Source organism: Puma concolor, chromosome E2 (genome assembly GCF_028749965.1).
Source record: "Puma concolor isolate L17-30 chromosome E2, mPumCon1.1.hap2, whole genome shotgun sequence".
Taxonomy (NCBI): Eukaryota; Metazoa; Chordata; class Mammalia; order Carnivora; family Felidae; genus Puma; species Puma concolor.
In genome coordinates, this window is record NC_141681.1 from 45,312,353 (window position 1) to 45,334,680 (window position 22,328).

General features: G+C 49.2%; 2 protein-coding genes across 4 annotated transcripts; one reads left to right on the forward strand and one right to left on the reverse strand.

Annotated features, from left to right (window-relative positions):
• The first annotated feature begins 2,741 nt into the window (after positions 1–2,741).
• CAPNS1 (calpain small subunit 1) lies at positions 2,742–11,602 on the forward strand. The gene is made up of 11 exons (XM_025914571.2): positions 2,742–2,887; positions 3,767–3,984; positions 4,976–5,009; positions 5,292–5,381; positions 5,534–5,591; positions 5,693–5,757; positions 8,029–8,097; positions 8,198–8,276; positions 8,419–8,535; positions 10,801–10,859; positions 11,041–11,602. Exons 2-11 carry the CDS (start codon positions 3,785–3,787, stop codon positions 11,065–11,067), a joined length of 798 nt encoding a protein of 265 aa, XP_025770356.2. The 5' UTR covers positions 2,742–2,887; positions 3,767–3,784; the 3' UTR covers positions 11,068–11,602.
• Positions 11,603–12,325: 723 nt separating this feature from the next.
• Positions 12,326–14,104, reverse strand: COX7A1 (cytochrome c oxidase subunit 7A1). 3 transcript variants are annotated; one of them, XM_086691140.1, is made up of 4 exons: positions 13,962–14,104; positions 13,144–13,230; positions 12,923–13,007; positions 12,326–12,443 (listed from the first exon to the last, which is right to left on the reverse strand). In XM_086691140.1, exons 1-4 carry the CDS (start codon positions 13,974–13,976, stop codon positions 12,388–12,390), a joined length of 243 nt encoding a protein of 80 aa, XP_086547266.1. In that variant the 5' UTR covers positions 13,977–14,104; the 3' UTR covers positions 12,326–12,387. The 3 variants fall into 3 exon arrangements, with proteins under 3 accessions (XP_086547266.1, XP_086547265.1, XP_086547268.1); XM_086691139.1 differs by having other exon boundaries at positions 13,144–13,201; positions 13,864–13,991; XM_086691142.1 differs by lacking the exon at positions 12,326–12,443 and having other exon boundaries at positions 12,966–13,007; positions 13,864–14,079.
• Between the last annotated feature and the right edge of the window lie 8,224 nt (positions 14,105–22,328).

Consider the following 22,328-nt stretch of genomic DNA (forward strand, 5'->3'; position numbering starts at 1 on the left):
TGTGTGCAGACTTGAGGCACTGAGAGGTGAGGCACTTAAGGTGCAGCTGGAGAGGGCCTTGGTAATGGGGTAGCAGCCCTCAAGTGCACCAGGAAACAGGCTGTTTGGATATGGCTGCACTCACTTGCTGAGCCTCCCTGTCTGTGTTCAGCTGGGAACATCCAGGGTAAGCTGCCAGTAGGGCTTCTTCTCACTTTCTTAAGAGAGGTAACAGGACAGATCACTAGCATGAGGACTTTGACTTTTACCAGGAGAGAGGTACAGCCAGAGGAGGACTCAGTCAGGAGGGCCCAGTCAGGTCAGGGCCTGACTCAGGGAGTCACAGGCTCCGTCTGGCTCTGGGTGGGATGCCCACTGTGAGGGCAGGCATGGGAGCAGGGAGCCTGGGGAGGGGCTACTGTGGTGACCAGGAAGGGGAGGGTGGAGGCCTAGCCAGGGCAGGGGCAGTGCAGGGGAAGAGAGTTTAGATTCTGTTGGTGGAGTCAACAAGGTTTCCTGACAGGTTGGAGTAGGTGTGAAAGAGAGGTCAGGGATGATCTGGGGGTGTCTAGTCTCAGTCACTGGAAGGACAGGGAAGGTGGGGAGGGAGTATATTTGGGAGGAAGTCAGAAGCTTAGTTTAGGATGTGCGCAGTTTGAGACAATTATAAGACAGCACCCACCCCCCCTACCCCCCCCCCCCCCCCCCCCGCCCAGAAGGTGAGTAGCATGCAGGTTGTAGGAGCCTGATGTCTGGGTTGAAGACAGAAATTTGGATATTAATAGCCTAGAGATGGAATTTAAACCATGCATGTGGGGCAGATCCTCTATGACATGAGTGGGATCCAGAGGAGCAAGGCCTGAGACTTGGAACTTGCCAGGATTAAGAGGTCAGGGAGACAGACCTAGGTGACAACAAATGGGATAAGATGGCAGTGTGTGTTACAAGGAAGTATAAGTTACAAGCAGGTGACAGCAAGCCTCACCTAGTCATGGGTGGGGGTGGAGACTGGGAGTGCTTCCTAGAAGAGGTGACTCCTGAGCCGACACCAAAGCCTGAGTACATACATCACCAGGCAAAAAAGGCAGGAGTGTTCCAAGTAGAGGTCACAGCCCATGCAAAGGCTGGCTGCAAGTGAGCCGCTGGAGAGGGCAGAGAGCGGAAGCTTTCCAGTCTGGCAGGGAAGGGTGCGGTGAGAAGGGAATCCGGATTAGTCATCATCAAGTTTTGGCATTAGCCAAGCCCAGGTTCACACCTGGTCCTGCCATCCTCTGTGACCCGAGGCAAGTGACCCGGCCTCTATGTTCTCTCCAAGTTCCTGCCTCATAGAAAAGTCTTGTATAGCAATTCTTTGGCTTGGCTGCAACTGCATTTTTGTCTGTTGTGATCTTGTTATCTGAGATATTATCATATTAATTAAATTATTTATTTTATTATTTTTTTAGTAATCTCTACACCCAATATGGGGCTCAAACTCATGACCCCGAGATCAAGAGTTACAGGCTCTTCCAACTCAGCCAGCTAGGCGCCCCAATATTAATTATATTACAGAAGAGTCAAATACATTAAGGTAGTGGTTAAGGTTACAGGCTAGGGAGTTTTTGCTCAGTTTATTTCTTTGTAAAATGGAAATACTGAATTCACCCATTCCATAGGACTGTTATGAAGGCATATGAAGATATACATAAAGTGCTTAGGAGAGTGCTTGGCCTGTATTTTTATCAGTGTTGTCTAAAGATGAGTCAGTCAACCACCTGAGGAATCCAGGTGGGCTACAGGAGGGAACAGCATGGGTACAGACACACAAAATTACTCTTTACTAAGCGTTTAACCACTTAATTCTGAAGGGAGCTTGGGAACAAGCTCATTTTAAAGCTTTTTTAAAGATTAAAAAAATCCTTTAAAAAAATAAAATCCTTGCTCAGAGCCCAAAGGATCCGTTAGGAAATGGCAGAGTCAGGATTCAAACTCAAGCTAAGCCAGACTCCAGGGGAGATTCTAAACGCTAGATTTGGGATTAAACTCCATCTGAGTAGCCCTGAAATTTGGAGGTTGGAGCCTGAGAAAGGTCTCCAAAGGAGACTTCAGTCGCTATTTTCCCGGCCAGCTTCTGCATTCGCCCCACCTCTCACCCTCAACCCGCTCTTGGGAACATCTAGCCTCAAAAGCCAAGACGTGGCCAGAGGGACTTTTCCTGTGCCCGGGCCCCTCTTTAGAGATGGGAAGAATGAGGCGACACTTGGTGACCCTGACTCGGGATAAGAGGGTGCGGGATTGGAGGAGGCAGAGACAGCTTTTGCAGGCGGCAAAGTCCTACCCGCACGACTGACCGCCATCCGGGCTGCTGCAGGGTCCCGGGCAAGCCTTAGCCCCCTACCCCAAATGCGGGCACTTGTCCCCGGGCTGTGGGCCATACAAAATTCAGGGTCTCCGGATGTTTTGTCGCGACAAGGCTAGGAGCCGAGTGCTAGAGTCCCTTTTCCAGCGGACCGAAAATCGCACCCGTGGCCGCGTGGAGGCTGGCTTTGGGGCGAAAACTCACACTGCAACACTAGGGTGTGATCTCGGGCACGGTGACTGCAATCCCCTCGGATTTCTTCAACAGAGCCGGAGACTAGGGTAAGACCTCAGAGCTGTGAAGCCAGGGCGGGGACAGAACCCACCGTCCTGGAAACCAGCAGGGCGGAGCTGTGGCCGCCGCATCTCCTTTTGTGAGGCGGATCCGGGGATCACGCACGCGCAGATTCAATGCCGGCGCTAGGACCGCGCGGATGCATGCTTGGCCACGCCGCAGTGCTTAACCCGGTCCAGGCCGCCTGAGTCACGAGCCCCGCCCTACGGAGCCGGACGCGGCCGGAGGCCCGGGAGCAGCACAGGCGAACGGACCCGCGGACCTGTGAGCTAGGCGGTGAGCGCCCGATTTGGATTATCCCTGTGCTCTGTAATCCCGGCCCTTGCGGCCCCAGATTCCACGAGACCCTTAAATCTCGGCCTCAGGGGTCTCCCAGACCCATGATCTCAGATTTGAAGCCCCAGTCTGTCCGATCCCTATCCCGCCTCGGGGACTTTTCCACCCTCAGTTTTAGGATCTAAAATACGAGCCCTTGGATTTGAGAGGTACCCCACAAATTCTGACCAGGGTGGGATCTCCAGAACCACGATCCTTACTTAGATCCGTGTTCCCAATTCTAATGGGAACCCTGTTATCCCGGGCTCCGGGATTCACATCCACAATTTTGACCCGAGCCCACAGAACCAGCGGTGACACTGTACTCCCTCTCCTGGGAGTACCTAAACCCTCAAGCCCACATTCTGGATTTCCTAAACCCTGACCCGGAAGCCTCCGGGTCGGGAATCTCTGATCCGCGCCCCTGACCCGCCCAAGATCCCGAAGTCCAGTTCTGAGGCTCAAGTCTCAGATTCGAGTGGCCAGACACGTCAAACTTGTGGCCCTCATCTTGAGAACCCCACCAGAACCGGGACCTCTACCCTTAATGATGCCTATGCATAGACTCAGTCCAGGGTCCTTCAAGCCAGACAGAGATCCTTTGGACCCCGAGGGGATTTCAAGATCCTCCTTCCCTATCCCACTCCTCCAAGAACTACCTTCCTCCGGAAGCCCAGACCCCATCCCAAATGGACCTTCAAGTTCCAGCGGGAGGATAAGTTCCCGCCCGGAGGCCTCATATTACTACCCCAAGTGCAGCTGCCAGAAATGCCTATTTTTGTGGGGAGGGAGCGGGCTCAATGGCGATGCGGCCTATTGACCCCTTTTTTCCCCCCTCAGGAATCTAAATTCGCAGCCATGTTCCTGGTTAACTCGTTCTTGAAGGGAGGCGGCGGCGGGGGAGGTGGGGGCCTGGGCGGAGGCCTGGGGAATGTGATCGGAGGCCTGATCAGCGGGGCCGGAGGAGGAGGCGGCGGCGGCGGCGGCGGCGGCGGAGGAGGCGGAGGCGGTGGCGGAACTGCCATGCGCATCCTGGGCGGGGTTATTAGTGCCATCAGGTAAGGGGGGGGGGGGCCTGAGGAGGGGAGGGGTCTGGCGGAGGAGCATGTCCCACCTGCATAGATTGAGGTAGTCTGGGGACTGACCTGCATCCTTAATTAGGCTGGGCGGGGCCTGGGCTGGGGTTAGAGGAGGGCCCCTCCCGAGGGGGCGGGCTGTAGTGAGGCTAATGGCAGTTCAGGAGGCGGGGCTTGGCATGGGCGGAGTCTGACAGTTGAGGGGATATTGTGATGGGACGCGGCTGGGTTTTGGGAGGTGGGGCTTAATGGGTCCGGGCGAGGCCCGCTTCCCGCTAGCCTGGAAACGAACGTTAAGAGGGTGGAGCCAATGAGGCTGGGAGTGGCTTCATGGGGGCAAGGCTTGTCTTAGGGTTGCGGCAAGGCCGTCGTAGGTGTGTCAGTGAGGAAGTAGACGCAGAAGAGGCCGAGGCCTGATGGGATAGGGGAAATGTTCTTGAAGGGGCTGGGTCCGTCTGGGAACTGGCTGGATTAAAACAGAAATACATCCTGGTGGAGGTAGAGCAGGTTGTCGTTAGGTGCCATTAAGCCCCTAACCTTGGCCACCCCTCGAAGGGGTGAGAACTCGTGGAGCTGGGGTGGGATGTTGGGAAGACACCGGGGTTTAGGAAGCCAGGGGATGGAGTAGGTTCCTAGACAGAAAGGACCTGAGGAGGTTAGCTAACCTGGGAAGCTGGGTTAGCGCTTCTGTGAAGCAGCCCTCAAAGGGGCTGGGTCTATTGAGGTATCTGCTATAGGGCAGTGTGCTCTGGCAGGAGCGGGACCTACTGTGGGGGGCGGGCCTGTAGGTTTCCTGCCAGGTGCAACCAGGGTAGCAAAGATAGGGGTAGATGAAGACAAGGACAGATGAGGCAGGCAGAGGGGACAGGTATGGAGAGTAGTGGTAGGGAGGTTGAAGGGTTGGGGCGTGGGGTCTGGCACTGTCTATGGAGGCCCCGCCCCTTGGTGCTAACTCCCTTACTCCTCTCTCCAGTGAGGCAGCTGCACAATACAACCCAGAGCCTCCGGTAAGCCACCCTCCACAATCAAAGACCTTGCTTCTCACTCCAAGGCCTTTTTCATCACCCATCCTTGTCCCCTTTGTCTTATAAAATTCTTCTCATTTAGTTTCTCCCTTGTTGTGTCCCCGAATTTAGTCATGGGTCTTAGCTATATCCACTCCCTCTTCACTGACCACCTCTCATTCCTTTGATCATCCAGTCACCCAGCCCACTCTGACTTTCCCACCTAGGGCTGTTCTGGCCAGGGCACCCCTCCCCCACTTGCTCTGAGATCTCCTCCCTCTACAGCCTCCACGCACCCATTACTCCAACATTGAGGCCAATGAGAGTGAGGAGGTCCGGCAGTTCCGGAGGCTCTTTGCCCAGCTGGCTGGAGATGTAAGTAACCCTGGGCTCCCATCCTTGTCCTAACTTCCATGCCTTCCTTTGGGCTGCCCTTGCATGCACACTCAACAACTGCAATATCCAAAGAATCCCCATTCTGCCTCATGACACTCTTCCTTTTAACCATCCCCGGCTTCTCCCTACAGGACATGGAGGTCAGTGCTACAGAACTCATGAACATTCTCAACAAGGTCGTAACCCGACGTGAGTGATTGGGGTCAACACACAGGGCAGGTTTAAAGTCATGGGTGCTGGCTGGGGTAGCTGTGTCCTCTGGCCTCTGACTTTCAACCTGTCTCCCACAGACCCTGATCTGAAAACTGATGGTTTTGGCATTGACACATGTCGCAGCATGGTGGCCGTGATGGATGTATCCTTGGGGCAATCTAGAGGAAGTTTTGGATGAAGAAGGAGTTTTGTGGGAGCACAGTTGGGACAGTCAGGGTGTAGCTTTCATACCCACAATGTGGACATGCATATATATCAGAACACACATCCACTACCACACATCCAGACATGTGGCAATAAATAGTAACATCACCTGTCACTTCACAGCCATCCTGTTAAACAGGCAGAATTGTTATAGTCCATTTTATAGATGAAGAAACTGAGACTCAGAGAGAGGCAATCATTTGTCTGAAGTTATAAGTAAAGGGTAAGTGCCAGGATAGGAATTTGGACTCAGGTCTTTTAGGCTTGAGGACCCAAGCTTATTTCTTGCCTTCCTGCCTTCCTTCCTTTTTTTATTTTTATTTATTTTAGACAGAGAGAGAGAGAGAGAGCAGGGGAGATGGGCAGAGGGAGAGAGAAAATCCCAAGCAGACTCTGCACTCAGTGCATAGCCTGGGATTGTGACCTGAGCCAAAACCAAGAGTCAGACATTCAACTGATTGAGCCACCCAGGCACCCCTCTTTTTTTTTTTTTTTTTTTTTTTTTTTTAAGTAAGCACTATACCCAGTGTGGGGCTTGAACTCATGACTCTGAGATCAAGAGTAGCATGCTCTACCGACTGAGCCAGCCAGGTGCCCCAAGAACCCAAGCTTATAACTGTGATAGTTGTGCCCATATACATGTACATGTATACAAGGGCATACCCATATACATGAAGATATGTGAAGGCATGGTCACAGGAACACATGCATGTTTACACATGGGCCAGTCATTAGCTGATCTTGGATATGTGCACGCTCAGCACATAGGGAAAATGTAGACACACATATTGTCATGTGATCACATACATGTGTTGCACAGTTACATAATCTTGGCTGTGCCATTTAACAAGGTTACTGAGCCTCTCTGTGCCTCCGTCTGCTTGTCTATAAAATGAGGTAAATGATTATGGTGACACCTGATTTGGAGCGCCACCCAAAGGTTTAGCACGCTGCATAGCACTTAGTACTAAATGGTCTGTACACATTAGCTGCTACTGTGATCTTCTGTAGATTTTCATCTCTGAATCTGTTTCTTTCTCTGTGACTGGGGAATAATACTGGTAGGCCAGTGTCTTAAGAATTTATTTATTTATTTTTTTTTAATTTTTTTTTTTAAATTTTTTTTTTTAACATTTATTTATTTTTGGGACAGAGAGAGACAGAGCATGAACGGGGGAGGGGCAGAGAGAGAGGGAGACACAGAATTGGAAACAGGCTCCAGGCTCTGAGCCATCAGCCCAGAGCCCGACGCGGGGCTCGAACTCACAGACCGCGAGATCGTGACCTGGCTGAAGTCGGATGCTTAACCGACTGCGCCACCCAGGTGCCCCAACCAGTGTCTTAAGAATTTAGTGAGAAAAGTAATGTTCCTGAGAAGCTTAGCACTGCCTGGCATGTGTTAGGTAACTTGATAAAGTCTTGGCTGTCCTTGTTATTGAGAGTTTATCAAATACTAGCCTCTGAGCTAAGGGCTTTATCTCATTCTGTTTTTATCACAAACCCAGCGGGTGTTTATTATCACCTTTCCTTAGAATTCTAAGACCCTTGTTTTTCACATGTCCTGACATTTATGAAATTGAATTGCTATTATGAATTTTATAAATGAGGAGTTAGCAACTATTGTCAGGTAAGGAATTTATAGTTTAGAGAAGTTCAATATAATTCCCCATGGTTATGTTTAAATTAGAAATATAGGGGCACCTGGCTAGATCAGTTAGTGGAGCATGTGACTTTTGATCTTGGGGTTGTAAATTTGAGCCCCATGTTAGGTGTAGAGATTACTTAAAAGTAAAATCTTGAGGCACCCGGGTGGCTCAGTTGGTTAAGTGTCTGACTTGCTCAGATCATGATCTCACAATTTGTGAGTTCGAGCCCCATGTCGGGCTCTGTGCTAACAGCTCAGAGCCTGGAGCCTTCTTCAGATTCTGTGTCTCCCTCCCTCTGCCCCTCCCCCACTCACATTCTGTTTCTGTCTCTCTCTCTCAAAAAATAAATAAACATTAAAAAAATAAAAAATAAAATCTTAAAAAATATATGAACTAAACTACATATGGATTAAAAGAGTAAAACCATATCCAAGGTGACATGACTGGGGTGGGATGGGAGCTAGGGTTTTAGCCCAGGTCCCCCTGCTTGGTCATTATTCCATGGCATACAGTGCATGCCTCTGGGTACAACCATCACACTATTCTTAACACCCTTCTACCAGAGTGACACCACAGGCAAGCTGGGCTTCCAAGAATTCAAGTACTTGTGGAACAACATCAAAAAGTGGCAGGTGCGTGGTAACCTCACACTCCTAGCATAGAGACCCTCAAGCCATGAAGATGCCATGCCCCACGATGTTCAGTTGACTTCTTCCCTCTCTGTCCCCACAGGCCATATATAAACAGTTTGATGTTGACCGTTCAGGTACCATTGGCAGCAGTGAACTCCCAGCAGCCTTTGAGGCAGCAGGTACGGCTGGCAGGGACATGGTTGGACTGGGTGGGGGGATGGGTAAGACAGCCCCTAGTGCGCTGGTCTGAGGGTGAGTCCCAGGGGAGGGAGTGGGTTGGGCCTTGTGGGTCTCACACCTGAGAAATGAAACCATTCTCAGGGTTCCACCTGAATGAACATCTCTACAACATGATCATCCGACGCTACTCAGATGAAGGAGGGAACATGGATTTTGACAACTTCATCAGCTGCCTGGTCAGGCTGGATGCTATGTTCCGTGAGTGATTTACCCCAGCTCTCTTCCTGGGTGGGGATTTGTTCTACCTCCTATGGGCTAGGTCTTCTCTGAGTCTGGCCCTGAGGCAAGCAGCTCCAGTGAGCGAAACACCCCCAGTTCCCACCCTCACGTCACTCACAGTCCACTGGAGGAGAGGCAAATCACCAGACAGTGACAGCTCAGAATGGTTACATTTGGGGTAGGGAAGCTCAGGGCAGAGTGATTGAGCGTGAGAGGAGGAGCTCAGGGCCAAGTGGGTTTAGATTTATGAATGGGGACTATTCATAAATAGCGGACTATTTGAACCTAGGAGGTACCCGATGCAGACTAAGGGATCAAGAGAGCTTCCTGGAGGAAGACACATGTGAATTGGGGCCTGAGGGACGAGGAATAACTCTAGGGGTAGAGGGGAGACAAGTGTTCCTCTTGGAATAACTCATGCGAAGGCCAACAAGGGAAGGTGCTTTTGGTGTTTTTTGTTGAATTCCATTCTCAATGCTGGAAAGGGGGTAGGGTGCAGAGACAAAGGCTGGGAGGGGTTAGCAGGGGCTAGATTGTGAGGGCTCTTATGACCATGATTGCATTGAATCCTTAAGACTACCCTGAGAAATGGGAGTTACTGGCCCCATTTTCTGGAGGAGGAACCTGGGGTTCAAGGAGGCAAAACTGCTTGCTCACAGCCACTCAGCTAGGAAGTTGCAAAGCCAGAATTTGAACTTGGATCTGAGAGAACTGAGTGAAAGGAAGTAGAGCAGTGGGCATGGTCAGGCCATGCAGGGCTGTGAGTGTCATGTTCAGTGGTGTTCAGACATTACTGGGGGGCACTGGAGAGCTATAACAGGTTCTAGACAGAGGAAGGACAGGGCCAGATTTGGTTTTAGGAAGATCCTCTAGCCTCATGAGAGCCCAGGAAGGGCAAAGCATTAAAACCTTGGGCAGAGAAAAAGGGGCAGGTATGTCAGGGACATGAAGGGGAAGATGGGAATGGATAATAAGGGCAGATGATTCCAAAAGTCACATATGAGAAGGCTTAAGAAATGGCTATTGGCAATAGTAACTGTAGTGAGTGCAGTGTCTGGGATACTACGTGTGTGGACACCTGAGAGTATAACTGAGTGGTGAATGAGAGAGGGAGCACAGACAGTGTAGGCTCAGGATTGCTCAGGTTTGGCTATGGGTGGGGAACATGAGTCAGGTTTCAGGGCAGGAGTGGGGACCATACCAAACTAAGAGCAGGAAGAGGAGGAGAGCTAGGCCCTTAGAGGTTTATGCAAGGCTGGGGCTTAGGCAGAGGTGGGGCACAGGTCATATGGAGGCCATTATTGAGGGGGCTCACAGCCTGGGTTCCAATCCTGATGTTCCTAGGGCGCATTACTTCACATCTCTGGCCCTGTTTGAAAATGACAATCTGGGCGCCTGGGTGGTTCAGTCAGTTGAGCATCTGACTTTGGCTCATCATGATCTCTGGGTTGGTGACTTTGAGCCCCACATCAGGCTCTCTGCTGTCAGCCTGTCAGTGCAGAGCCTGATTTTGAATCCTCTGTCCTTTCTCCACTCATGCTCTTTCTCTCAAAAAATAAATAAAACATAAAAAAAATGACACCTCACAAAATTTAATTAAATGAATTAATACATGGAAAGCACTTTATGCAGTGCTTGGCATAGAGTAAGAACTCAATAAGTGCTTGCCATTATTTTTTTCACGTGTGTGTGTGTGTGTGTGTGTGTGTGTGTGTGTGTGTGTGTGTGTTATTGAGTAAATGACATCCAATGTGGGGGCTTGAACTCATGCCCCTGAAATGCTGCAGTCAAGAGTCAAATGCTCCACCAACTGAACCAGCCAGGTGCCCCAAGTGCTAGTATCATCATCTCATATATTAGTATATTTTTATCCTTTTTTTAAAGATTTTGTTATTTTTCTAATGTTTATTTACTTTTTGAGAGAGAGAGAGAGAGAGCAAGAGAGCATGCAAGTGGGGGAGGGGCAGAGAGAGAAGGAGACAGATAATCTGAAGTAGGCTCCACACTATCAGCGCAGAGCCTGACTCAGGGCTCCAGCTCACGAGCCGTGAGAGCATGACCCGAGCCAAACACAACTGACTGAGCCACCCAGCCACTCCTAAGATTTTATTTTTAAGTTATCTCCACACCCAACATGGGGTTCGAACTCAGAATCCCAAGATCAAGAGTCGCATACTCTACTGACCAACCCAGGCTGTATATTTTTATCCTAAAAGGCAAATCCCCATCCCTTTCCTTCTCTAGGTGCCTTCAAATCTCTTGACAAGGATGGCACTGGACAAATTCAAGTGAACATCCAGGAGGTAAGAACCCCCATTCTGGGATGTGGGTGTCTGGCAGGGGACTCCCTCCTCTCAACCCCATGTACCAGCTCTGAGCTTGGACTCCCGCCCTCCTATTATCCCAACAACCCCAGGGTCAAAGCAGAGAATGTGTCTGCTAGTATTCCGTTCTCTGCTCCTCACTCTGCCTTTCTCTCCCCAGTGGCTGCAGCTGACGATGTATTCCTGAATGAGAACCCCAGACCTGCCCCCTCATTGCCTTGCTATAGGAGTCCCCTTGGATTCTTCCGTCTCTCCCAGGGCTGAGCCAGTCTGCAGTGTTGCCTTCATGGGTCCTACTGGCCCACAGGTCTTTCGGTTCCCCTAGCCCTTGGCACTCGGCTTTTCAGTCAACAGCCAGGGCCCGACATGCCCCGACGTGCCATGCCCTGAGTTACCCCTGGCTCTGAGACACTCTAACACACCCTGCTCCAAGGGTTACCCCACGCCCAGCACACCCATCCCACACCCACTCCATAACCCCTCTCATGTACATGTGCCAAACCCAACAGTTATGTTGCTTCCACACCCCAAGGGCCCTTCCCTCAGTTCTGGGAGGCTCCCTCCAGTCCCTACACACTCTGGCACACCTGTTCACAGTTACTACCCTGGCCGAACTCCAGGCCATAATAGGCCCAGGCGCCCCTGTGCCTTTGTCTCTACTCTGCTCTCAGCCTGCCAGGCCCAGGAGGAAATAAAAGCACCCCAGTTGCTGCTGTCTCTGAGATCTGCCTCCTGTTTTGAGAGTTGAGTGGTGGCTCTGTCTCTATCAGGGGCAGAGGGAAGTCTAGGTCCTAGGAGGCAGGGGTGGTTTTGTCTGTCTCCCATGTCTGTCCCCAGGCCTGGATCTGCATGTTTCCTAGTCCTTTTCTTATCTATGTCTTTTTTCTCATACTGGATTCTAGTTGAGCTGGAGCCTCATTCTTGCTGAGATCTCTCACAGATCCTGTGGAGACTGAGACTGGGACCCATAAGCCTGGGCAATCTCTGCTTCTGCTGCAAGAGCCAGGCTCTTGGGAGGTCTCAGTACCACCCCTGGCTCTGTCCCCCAAGGCCATGTTTGCCCCCTCTCTGCTCTGTCCTAAGTGAGTCTGCCCTCAGTTGCCTCTGCCTCTGTTGTGTCATGGGCCAAATTTAGTATCTTCCTTCCCACCCTCAAACCTCTGCAGGGAGAGGGGCTGCCATCCCAGAATCCAGAGGCCCTGTCGAACAGGGGACACAACCCCAGACTCCCAGGTCCGGAGAGGCAGCCCAGGGGTGCCGTTTGGGGTCCCCAGCCCCTCAGGAGGGCTGAGAGGCAGCGGCATCGTAGGAGTAGGCTTGTAGTAGCAGTGATCCTCTAGCATGAGGGACTCCAGGCTGGGACAATGTGCTGTCCATAGAGTAGAGATTCCTTGCTGGTGGGAAAGTGGGTTTGGGGGGCATACAAACAGAGGCCACGGTTGGGCTGGGTTCCCCAAGAAGCCAGCACATTTATTGATGCTTGTTCAGGTCCTGCAGGCTTCTTGTCTCACTTGTTGTGAGGGAAGGAGGCCCAGCCAAGGCAGTACAGGCTATAGACGGTGCCTAGAGAGGGAGTATGGTGACAAAGAGTGAGATCCTAATTGCTTCCCTGAACCCCATCTCAGGCTTTGAAGGCCCTGTGTAGGCTCCTTAATCACCAGTCTGGATCCTATCCCCAGATCAGGCTCCAGCTCCCTTCCTAAACTGCACTTCAGGTACAGAATCCCCTAGCCTTGATCCAGACCAGGCTTCCGGCTTTCTCCACAATTCCTGCCTTGGCCCCCCCCCACCCGCTCCTGGGACAGGAGCCCAAGCTCTAGGTGCTACCTTCCTATATGCCAGCGTGGACTCCTGGACGATCCCCAAACCTGGCCAGCCCAGAACCCAATCCCCCTCCCTAAGCCCCTGCCCAGTCACTAGCCCTCTCCCCAGACCTCAGCCGAGGAACCAGCCCGTTTCTCACTCCAGCTCGAGCCCCGCGCCCCCTCCCCCCCCCCCCATCCCTCCTCGCGCAGTTCAGGCTCACAAGGCCCTGCACTCACCCCCTAGACACAGGCCCATGGTCAGTCGATACAGGATGTTGTCTGTTGCCCCGCCCTTCAAGTGTACTGGGAGGTCATTGTCCGCCTGGGTGGTGGGAGCGACCAGTGAGAAAGGGGTGCACGTTGCTCTGTGGACTGTATTCCCCGGCTGCCCCTACTCGGCTCAAGGACCGAGCTTGAGGGTCAGGGTTCTTCCCTTCGCCCGCCCCCGCTCCGCCTACCTGGAAGACTTTCTGTTTCTCAGCCACTCGGTTCTCAAAGCGGTTCCGGGCGGTTGAGCTGAAAGAGCGAACCAGTGCTTGGGAGACCTGGCAGGGGAGGGAGTGGATGGGTATTGGAAACACCTGAAAGGGCGCCCCGAAGGGGTCCAGCTGTTGGGGGGTGGGGTGAAGAGTCGGGCTTTCAAGAGGCCCGACACTGGGACGGCTCTATTCCTTGCGAGAGTCTCAAAAGCTAGATCCGAACCGCCAGCACGAGGAAAGGAAGGGGTCCCGTCAAGAAAGCCCAGAAAAAAGGGCTCGCGCTTAGAGGGTCTGACTGAGAGGTTCCCGGATTGTTTAGAGGGTCCTGGAAGAGGGGGGAGGGGGGCAGATGGGAGACTTGTTCTGCGTGTCCAAGTCCGGGGTGTTTTTGGGGGCGAGGGTTTCCTGGATTCATGGGAGGAGCCCAGGTCCCAGGAATGATCCACTCCTGGATCTGGGTGCCTAGTGGGGATTCCATACCGCCTAAGAAGTGAGGGGGAGGGGAAGCGGTGTTAAGTTCCCAGGGCCTAGGTCCGAGATGTTAAAGGAATCCTAGATGAAGGAAAGAAGCTCAAACTGGGGCATTGGGCCATGTTGGGGGTTCCCGGTTGTCTCAGAACCCCTTGGATTAGAAGGGGGGGGGGGTTTGAGGGTCCCAGACTGTTTAGGAGGTAGTCCCAAAGTCTGAAGGGGGCTCACGTTCCAAAGCCCCAGATCCCGGGATGTTCAGTGAGTCTCGTTATAGGGGCGAGGGCTTCCGGGTTGGGGTCCCCGGCCCAGCTCTTGGGGGCCCTCACCCGCAGGGCCCTCATTCTGCGTCCTCCTCTTCGGCCGGAGTCACCTCCCCTCTCAGCCCAAGGACACACAGGGCCCTCCCCTCCCCGGGAATTGCAGGCCACGCCCTCGGCACGCCGCGACAGCTGCTCCTGGGGTCAGTGGTGGCGGGCGGGGTGTGGGGAAAGTCGAACAAATCCGGCAGCCAGATTCGCATTTGTCCAACAGACGCGCGGAGAAGAGGCTCCAATCCCGCCCCCGTACCAAAATGTTTAAAGCATTCTCTGTTCCTTGGAATTTCTACTGGTCCAAGTGGAGAGGAAAACGGAATGTGTTTTTGGTTTGTTTCTTCGGAGATACTCGTCCAGGGCAAGTGCAATTCCTCCCCCAGGGTCTCTCAGATCCGTCCTAAATGGGTGATGGCACCTCAGAGCCTTAGCGTATCTGTAAAATGGGGACTAAGTCTGGATCTTCCTCAAAGGTTTGTCAAGATCATTAAATGAACTCCTAGAACAGCGTAACTGAGCTAACAGTTATAATTGAGGTAATAACTTGCAAAATTATTGCATAACTGGACTAATAACTATTGCACAGAAACAAATAAGACCTTACTCTTACTATTTTCTAGCGGTAAGCTTGTTAAAAAATTTAACCTCGTAAATTTGAAGATCTGAAAGACTTTCATTAAACGATTCATGAATTGGGCAGCATCCTAACAGGTTTATGTATCAAATATTTTTATACTTAGCTAATTTTCATTTTACCATGGAAAATTTCAAACAGAAAAAAGCAGAGAGAAAGGTACAATGAACCTCCATCTTGGACCCATCACCTGCTTCAACAATTACCACCATTATGTTTTTCTTGTATTTGCCCCATTCACCTCCTTTTTTCCCTTTCTTGAAGTATTTTAAAGCAAATTTCAAGACTCAAGATCATATTTCATATTTACATATGCATCTTTAACAGCTAAGAGCTTGAAAAAAAGGAAAAACCTGACAATCCACAATTTATGGGTTGAATCTTGGATTAGGAAAAATCATTTAAATTGTTTTCTTTTTATTTGTGGGACTGTGGGTAAATTTTCAAAAAGGTCTGTGGATTAGACAATAATATTGTGTCAGTGTTAATTTCCTGATTTTGATAATTGTGCAGCAGTTATAGGATGTCCTTGTTTTTAGGAAATACATGCTGAAGTATTTGGGAGTAAAGGGTTTCATATCTAACTTATTACCCTAAGATGGTTAAGAAGCAAATTATATGTCTATATTCATATCTATTTGACCCTGATGTGCTGCCAGAGTTAAGTACAGTTGCCCTAATGGTTTTAATCATTGATGAAGTTTTGGGGTGATGGTGGGGTGGTCCAGAGCCAACGACCAACAAAGAATTCTTGAAGACATCTTTCCTGCCAAAAAAGGTGATCGTAATAAAGCATGGGGGACAGGACCCACGGGTAGGAAGGGCTGAACTGGGGTTGTGACAGGTAAGTCATTATATACCCTCAGGTTGGGAGGGGGTCAGAGATAAAGTTTCTAAGGAATTTTGGAAGCAAGGTTTCCAGGACCTTGAGGGACTAGCTGTTGCTAGGGAAACACCATTTATTACTGTTTAATAAAACTTCAGTCATGAGACCCTTTAGATGCATGGGGAGGGACATAAGTTTGGAGTATGATTGCCAGCATATATCTTGGGGCAATTGAGATAAAGGAAGTAGACTTACAGGATCCTCAAGGTTGGGATAATGTTAAGCCAAGGTTCTCTTTTGCCCCCAGCAAAGTGTCATCCTTGAGGCAGCAGAGCTCCTAGAGGGAGGTCACTCTGCTGGTCTCAAGGACTTGTCAGTGGGCAGTAAAGGAATTTAATTTTTCATTTGCCTTTGTTTCCCACCTCACCATGGCAAGCTCTTAAAAACCCTTTCCTTTGTTTTTGGCTAACCAGGAGTGTCTGAGGAATATCGCACGTATTCCACTTGGGGCGTGCACGTGCACTCTTGCTCCAGCCTATAATTTGCCCTCAGCTTGCCCGGAACTCCCTCAGCAGTCATGATTGTGGCATAGTCTAAAAGGGTTTAACAACCTCTTTTAAAGAACACTTTTACAACAATTAAATTCCCTTAACATTTTCAAACTAGGCTTGTAAATTTAATACGTTAGATGTTTCCATTTAAGAGCCACAGTAGGCTAATTTACCAGATGAAGCTTTGCTCAATACTTAATATAAGTTTTATGACTTTAGAATTATAAACTTATAAATGTGTTAAATCTTATATTCCATTAATCATTCCAATAGTGTATGTAAACAGTGAGGTTTCAACTAAAAGTCAGTCTTAGACATTAACTGGATTCCATATTTTAAGTTGGAATTATAAAGCTGACCTGTTATTTGAATAGACCAATTTATCTCAATATTATATTTAAAATACTAAATATTAACAGATTACCTAAAAGAAAACAATTTAATACCATGGTTTTGACTGTCTTCAATATTTCTTTTTTTTTAAGTGTTTCTTAAAGTAACATTTATTTATTTATTTAAAGTTTATTTATTTTTGGGGCCCCTGGGTGGCTCAGTCGGTTAAGCGACCAACTTCAGCTCAGGTCGCGATCTCACGATCTCGCGGTCTGTGAGTTCGAGCCCCGCGTCGGGCTCTGGGCTGATGGCTCAGAGCCTGGAGCCTGCTTCCGATTCTGTGTCTCCCTCTCTCTCTGCCCCTCCCCCGTTCATGCTCTGTCTCTCTGTCTCAAAAATAAATAAAAACATTAAAAAAAATAAAAAAATAAAATAATTTAAGAATCGGGGCGCCTGGGTGGCTCCGTCGGTTGGGCGTCTGACTTCGGCTTAGGTCATGATCTTGCAGTTTGTGAGTTCGAGCCCGGTATCGGGCTCTGTGCTGACAGACAGCCTGGAGCCTGGAGCCTGCTTCGGATTCTGTGTCTCTCCTCTCAGTCCCTCCCCTGCTCATGCTGTGTCTTTCTCTCAATAATGAATAAACATTAAAATTTTTTTTATTTTTTATTTTTTTTTTATTTTTTTTTTTTCAACGTTTATTTATTTTTTGGACAGAGAGAGACAGAGCATGAACGGGGGAGGGGCAGAGAGAGAGGGAGACACAGAATCGGAAACAGGCTCCAGGCTCTGAGCCATCAGCCCAGAGCCCGACGCGGGGCTCGAACTCACGGACCGCGAGATCGTGACCTGGCTGAAGTCGGACGCTTAACCGACTGCGCCACCCAGGCGCCCCTAAAAATTTTTTTAAAAATAAAATAAAATAATTTAAGAATAAAATAAAAATTTTAAAAAGAAAGAAAGAAAATACCTTAAGATAACACCATATTGGGGTGCCTGGGTGGCTTAGTCGGTTAAGCGTCTGACTTCGGCTCAGGTCATGATCTCACAGTTCGTGGGTTTGAGGCCCTGCATCGGGTTCTGTGCTGACAGCTCAGAGCCTGGAGCCTGCTTCGGATTCTGTGTCTCCCTCTCTCTCTGCCCCTCCCCCACTTGCGCTCTGTCTCTCAAAAATGAATAAACGTTAAAAAAAAATGAAAGAAAATGATACCATATTGGAAGGTAAGATACCATTTTTATTGTGTCAAGCACAGTCCTTTTTTTTTATTGTGTCAAGCAACATGGGAGGCCATGTTGAAACAGATTGCTGTGACTTTGGCTAACCATCAGTGTCAGGTTTGGATTTAGGGACCACGTTGTATGAAAAATATACTCAACTCACACTCATCCAGGTGAGATATGGGAACCAAGGAAACAGTAGATATGTCCATATCTTATACTCACTCGGGAGTATATGCTGTTCACTCATTGACTGGAATGGAGGTCAGCATAATTTTTCTTGTTTAATTGGGTATTTTTTTTTTTTACATTTATTTTTTAGAAACAGAGACAAAGCGTGAGCGGCGGAGGGGCAGAGAGAGAAGGAGACGCAGAATCTGAAGCCGGCTCTAGGCTCCAAGCTGTCAGCACAGAGCCGATGTGGGGCTCGAACCCACAAACCGTGAGATCATGACCTGAGCTGAAGTCGGGTGCTCAACCGACTAAGTCACCCAGGCGCCCCTAAACGGGTATTCTTTTATGATTTTTTGGTTTATTGTGAATCCATAGTGTTGACCCCACACTTGTCAAACATGCATACAAAATTCCTCAGCTTCATAGCAACTGTCTTTGCTGCTTCCTATCTTACCCCCGTCTCTGCGCTCAATTTGTCTCCCTGGAAAACAGTGTAGTTGTTCTATTCATCTATCTGTTGACTTTAGACTCCGTTGCATCCCCAGCATCTGGCACATGGGTGAACTTGGTAAATATTTGTTGAAGGAAATATAATCCAAATGTTCTCTAATTTGATCACTCCCACCCATTCAATAAAGAAGGCCCTCTGTGCTTCTCTTTCAGCTGTCTCCTAGATATTCCTGGGTGTCCCCAGGGAGTGGCCACATTTGTGCCACTCACCCAGCTGTCCACTGTCATCTGCAGCTGTAGTGTCAGTGTTCAGGAAAGAAAATAGAAATCGATGTAGGGTTGGGGCGCCTGGGTGGCTCAGTTGGTTGTGCGTCTGACTTCAGCTGAGGTCACGATCTCTTGATTCGTGAGTTCGAGCCCTCAGTTGGGCTCTGTGCTGACAGCTCAGAGCCTGGAGCCTGCTTCAGATTCTGTGTCTCCCTCTCTCTCTGCCCCTCCGCTGCTCATGCTCTGTCTCTCTCTCTCTCTCTCAAAAATAAATACATGTTTAAAAAAATTAAAAAAAAAAAAAAAAAAGAAATTGATGTAGGGGCTGACTACCAGAAAGGTTGGATACACTGAGGAGTGTCTTCTACTCAGGATTGCTGCCTAATTTGTGGAGACTCTGCAAAATGAAAATATGGGACCCTTTGAAACAGCAGGAAGAAATTAAAATACTAATAATATTTTAGTATTAAAATAAAAATATTAAAATACCATTAAAAATACTAATACATAGGGGTGCCTGGGTGGCTCAGTCGGTTGAGTGTCAGACTCTTAATTTCAGCTCAGGTTATAATCTCATGGTCATGTGGTTGTGGGATTGAGTCCCATGTTGGGCTCTGCGCAGACAGCATGGAGCCTGCTTGGGATTCTGTCTCCGTCTCTCTGCCTCTCCCCAGCTCATTCTCTCTCTCTCTTAAAAATAAACGTTTAAAAAATAGTAATATATAAAGCTTTTTTCTTTCTTCCATGATCTCTGTCAACCTGTGGTGGTATTTTATTTTATTTTTTTTTTAATTTTTTTTCAACGTTTATTTATTTTTGGGACAGAGAGAGACAGAGCATGAACAGGGGAGGGGCAGAGAGAGAGGGAGACACAGAATCGGAAGCAGGCTCCAGGCTCTGAGCCATCAGCCCAGAGCCTGACGCGGGGCTTGAACTCACGGACCGCGAGATTGTGACCTGAACTCATGGACCGCGAGATCGTGACCTGGCTGAAGTCGGACGCTTAACCGACTGCGCCACCCAGGCGCCCCCTGTGGTGGTATTTTAAATTTGCTATTTAGAGGCGCCTGGGTGACTCAGTCAGTTGCGCATCTGACTTTGACTCAGGTCATGATCTTACAGTTCGTGAGTTCACGTCCCACATCGGGCTCTATACTGACAGCTCGGAGGCTGCTTTGGATTCTGTGTCTTCCTCTCTCTGCCCTACCCCAGCTTGTGCATGCACGTGCTCTTTGTCTCTCTCTCTCAAAAATAAAATAAAATAAAAATCAACAGGGAAGTAAATAAATAGTAAATAAGTAAGTAAATTTGCTACTTAATGCTGTGGTCCATAGGGCAGTGGATACTCCTGGGGTGAGCACAAACACAGGCATCTGCGGCACCTGCCGTGCAGCTTTATGTATGCCTACAAATGTGCCTAATGACAGCATTTGTCATTAACCAGACTGCCCACTGGCTTCTGGCTTCCCTCCTCCCCACCAGCCACTGGACCAGCTCCTTGTGGACTTGGCCAGAGATGAAGTCGAACCAGGCATCTCTCCTTCCCATGGGCTTGCTGTCCAGGGTAATGCAACTTGTGTGCCAAGAAGAGCCAGGGATCAAGGTGGACAAAACATCCCTTCCTGCTGGGTTACCTGCTGAATGTGTGCCATGGCATGCAGACTGCAGAGAGGGGAGCTGTCACCCTGCCCTGCCCTCAAAGGTTATAGACAATGGATGGTATTGGACCTTGATTTTCCCTATGCCCTTGCATGGGCCCTCAGGCCCCCGGGCCCAGGGAGGCAGAACAGGCCAAGAGCCTGACTCAGGGAGAGTGGTGGGAGGAGAGCACGCACAGGAGTCAGGCCCCAGGTCCCCGGTGCAGGCTCTACGGTCCCATCAGATTTCACTTACAAACATATTTAAAGATGCCATTATTCAGAACTTCAAAACAGCAACTGCAGAGCATTAACCCCCAAGCACGGAGCCCTTCTGAGTGTGGGGCCCTGCGCAGTTGCCCTGAACACGTCTTGTTTCCAGGCTAGCAACCTGGGAATGACTCGACATTTAAAAGCTGACCTTGGAAAGCTGCCGCTGTAAAGTGGCCCCTGCAGGGATGAGGTTGAGAACACACCCCTGTAGCCCTCACCTGGAGTCAGGAAGTCCAGATCAAGAAGCTGTCACTGCTGCCCTTGCTCAGATCTCCTTCAGGAATGGTTTTGTCAACTTGAAGTCCAGCTCCTGGTTTTGGCTCAGGTCATGATCTCACAGTTCATGAGTTCAAGCCCCCATTCAGGCTCTGCTGGTGGGGAGCCTGCTTGGGATTCTCTCCTTCTCCCTCTCTGCCCCTCCCCCCACCCTCTTAAATAAATAAACTTTAAAAAAAAAAAGGGGGGGGGGGCTCAAACTCTGGATAAAGAGCCAGCTGGGGATATAAACTATGCTGCCCTGTATTAGCTAGCATGAAGACTTCGTTGCTAAAACAAAAAGGCAACAAAATACTGTGGTTTAAAGAACACAACTTAATATACCAGCCAAACTCCGTATGTAGACCTTATTTGGATCTTGATATGAACAAACAGTAAAAGAAAAAATTGTGACATTTTTGAGACAATTGGAAACTTGAACAATGATTGACTTTTCCCTCAACATTTTATTACCCAAAATTTCAAAGATACAGAAAAGGTGAGGCATCTTAGAGTGAACACTCATATACTTACCACCTAGATTCTACAACAAACATTTTGCTACATTTGCTTTCTCATACAACTAGCCATCTATACCTCTATCAATCCACAGCTTTTTTGATGTATTTCAAAGTAGATTGCAGATATCAGTATTCTTTCCCCAAATACTTCAGCGTGTGTCACTAACTGGACTGCCTGGATATTTCATCATAGAAATAATTTGAAATTTTTATATGTGTTAGGGTTACTGTGGTTATGTTTTTTAAAAAGTCTGTATTTTAGAAATATATACTTAGGGGTGCCTGGCTGGCCCTATTAGTGGAGCATGTGAGTCTTGGTCTCCAGGTTGTGAGTTTGAGCCCCACATTGGGTGTAGAGATGACTTAAAAAAATAAAAATCTTAAAAAAAAAATACTGAAATATTTTTTGGTACCCCAAAATGTAGCAGCTTCAAACAACACTTATTATCTTACAGTTTTTATGGATCAGGAATCTGGGGATGGTTTAGCCAAGCCATAGTCAACTGCTCAGGGTAAAGATGGGGCAGGAACCCACCAGGATTTGCCAGTTGTGGGTGGGGAGGGAGACTGACCCACACTTTCCAGTGTCCAGAAACAATCTTTGGTGTCATTCTGCTGCCATCTTGTGGCAGACCTGGAACCATCGCCCCTCCCTCCTGGACCTTCCCACACTAATCCTGTTGGATGCAGTTTTAGGACTTGATTCTTGAAACCTGTAACTTTTAGGTGCGCCTGGCTGGCTCGGTTGGTAGAGCACGTGGCTCTTGATCTCGGGATTGTGAGCTCAAGCCCCACATTGGGTGTAGAGATTACTTAAAAATAAAATCTTTCAGGGGGCACTTGGGTGGCTCAATCGTTAAACATCAGACTCTCGGTTTCGGCTCAGGTCATGATCTCAGTTTTGTGAATTCGAGCCCCACATGAGGTTCTGCGCTGGCAGCGTGGAGCCTGCTTGGGATTCTCTTTCTCTACCCCTCCCTCACTTGCACTGTCTTTCTCAAAATAAATAAATACACTTAAAAAAATAATATCTTTAGGGGCACCTTGGTGGCTCAGTCAGTTGAGTGTTGGACTCCTGATTTTGGCTCAGGTCATGATCTCGCAGTTAGGAGACTGAGCCCCACGTTGGGCTCTGTGCTGACAGTGTGGAGCCTGCTTGGGAGTCTCTCTCTCTCCATCTCTTCTCTGCCCCTCACATAGGAATACTCTCTCCCCAAATAAACTTTAAAAAATCTTTTAAGGGGCA

Coding starts and splice junctions, on each gene's coding strand:
- CAPNS1 (XM_025914571.2), top strand. CDS start 3,785: ATGTTCCTGGTTAACTCGTTCTTGAAGGGAGGCGGCGGCGGGGGAGGT. Junction 5,758..8,028: donor GCATGGTGGCCGTGATGGAT/GTATCCTTGGGG, acceptor CCCTTCTACCAG/AGTGACACCACAGGCAAGCT. Junction 10,860..11,040: donor TTCAAGTGAACATCCAGGAG/GTAAGAACCCCC, acceptor TTCTCTCCCCAG/TGGCTGCAGCTGACGATGTA.
- COX7A1 (XM_086691139.1), bottom strand. CDS start 13,976: ATGAGGGCCCTGCGGGTGAGGGCCCCCAAGAGCTGGGCCGGGGACCCC. Junction 13,202..13,863: donor GGGATCTGGGGCTTTGGAAC/GTGAGCCCCCTT, acceptor TCGCTCTTTCAG/CTCAACCGCCCGGAACCGCT. Junction 13,008..13,143: donor AGAAACAGAAAGTCTTCCAG/GTAGGCGGAGCG, acceptor CCCACCACCCAG/GCGGACAATGACCTCCCAGT.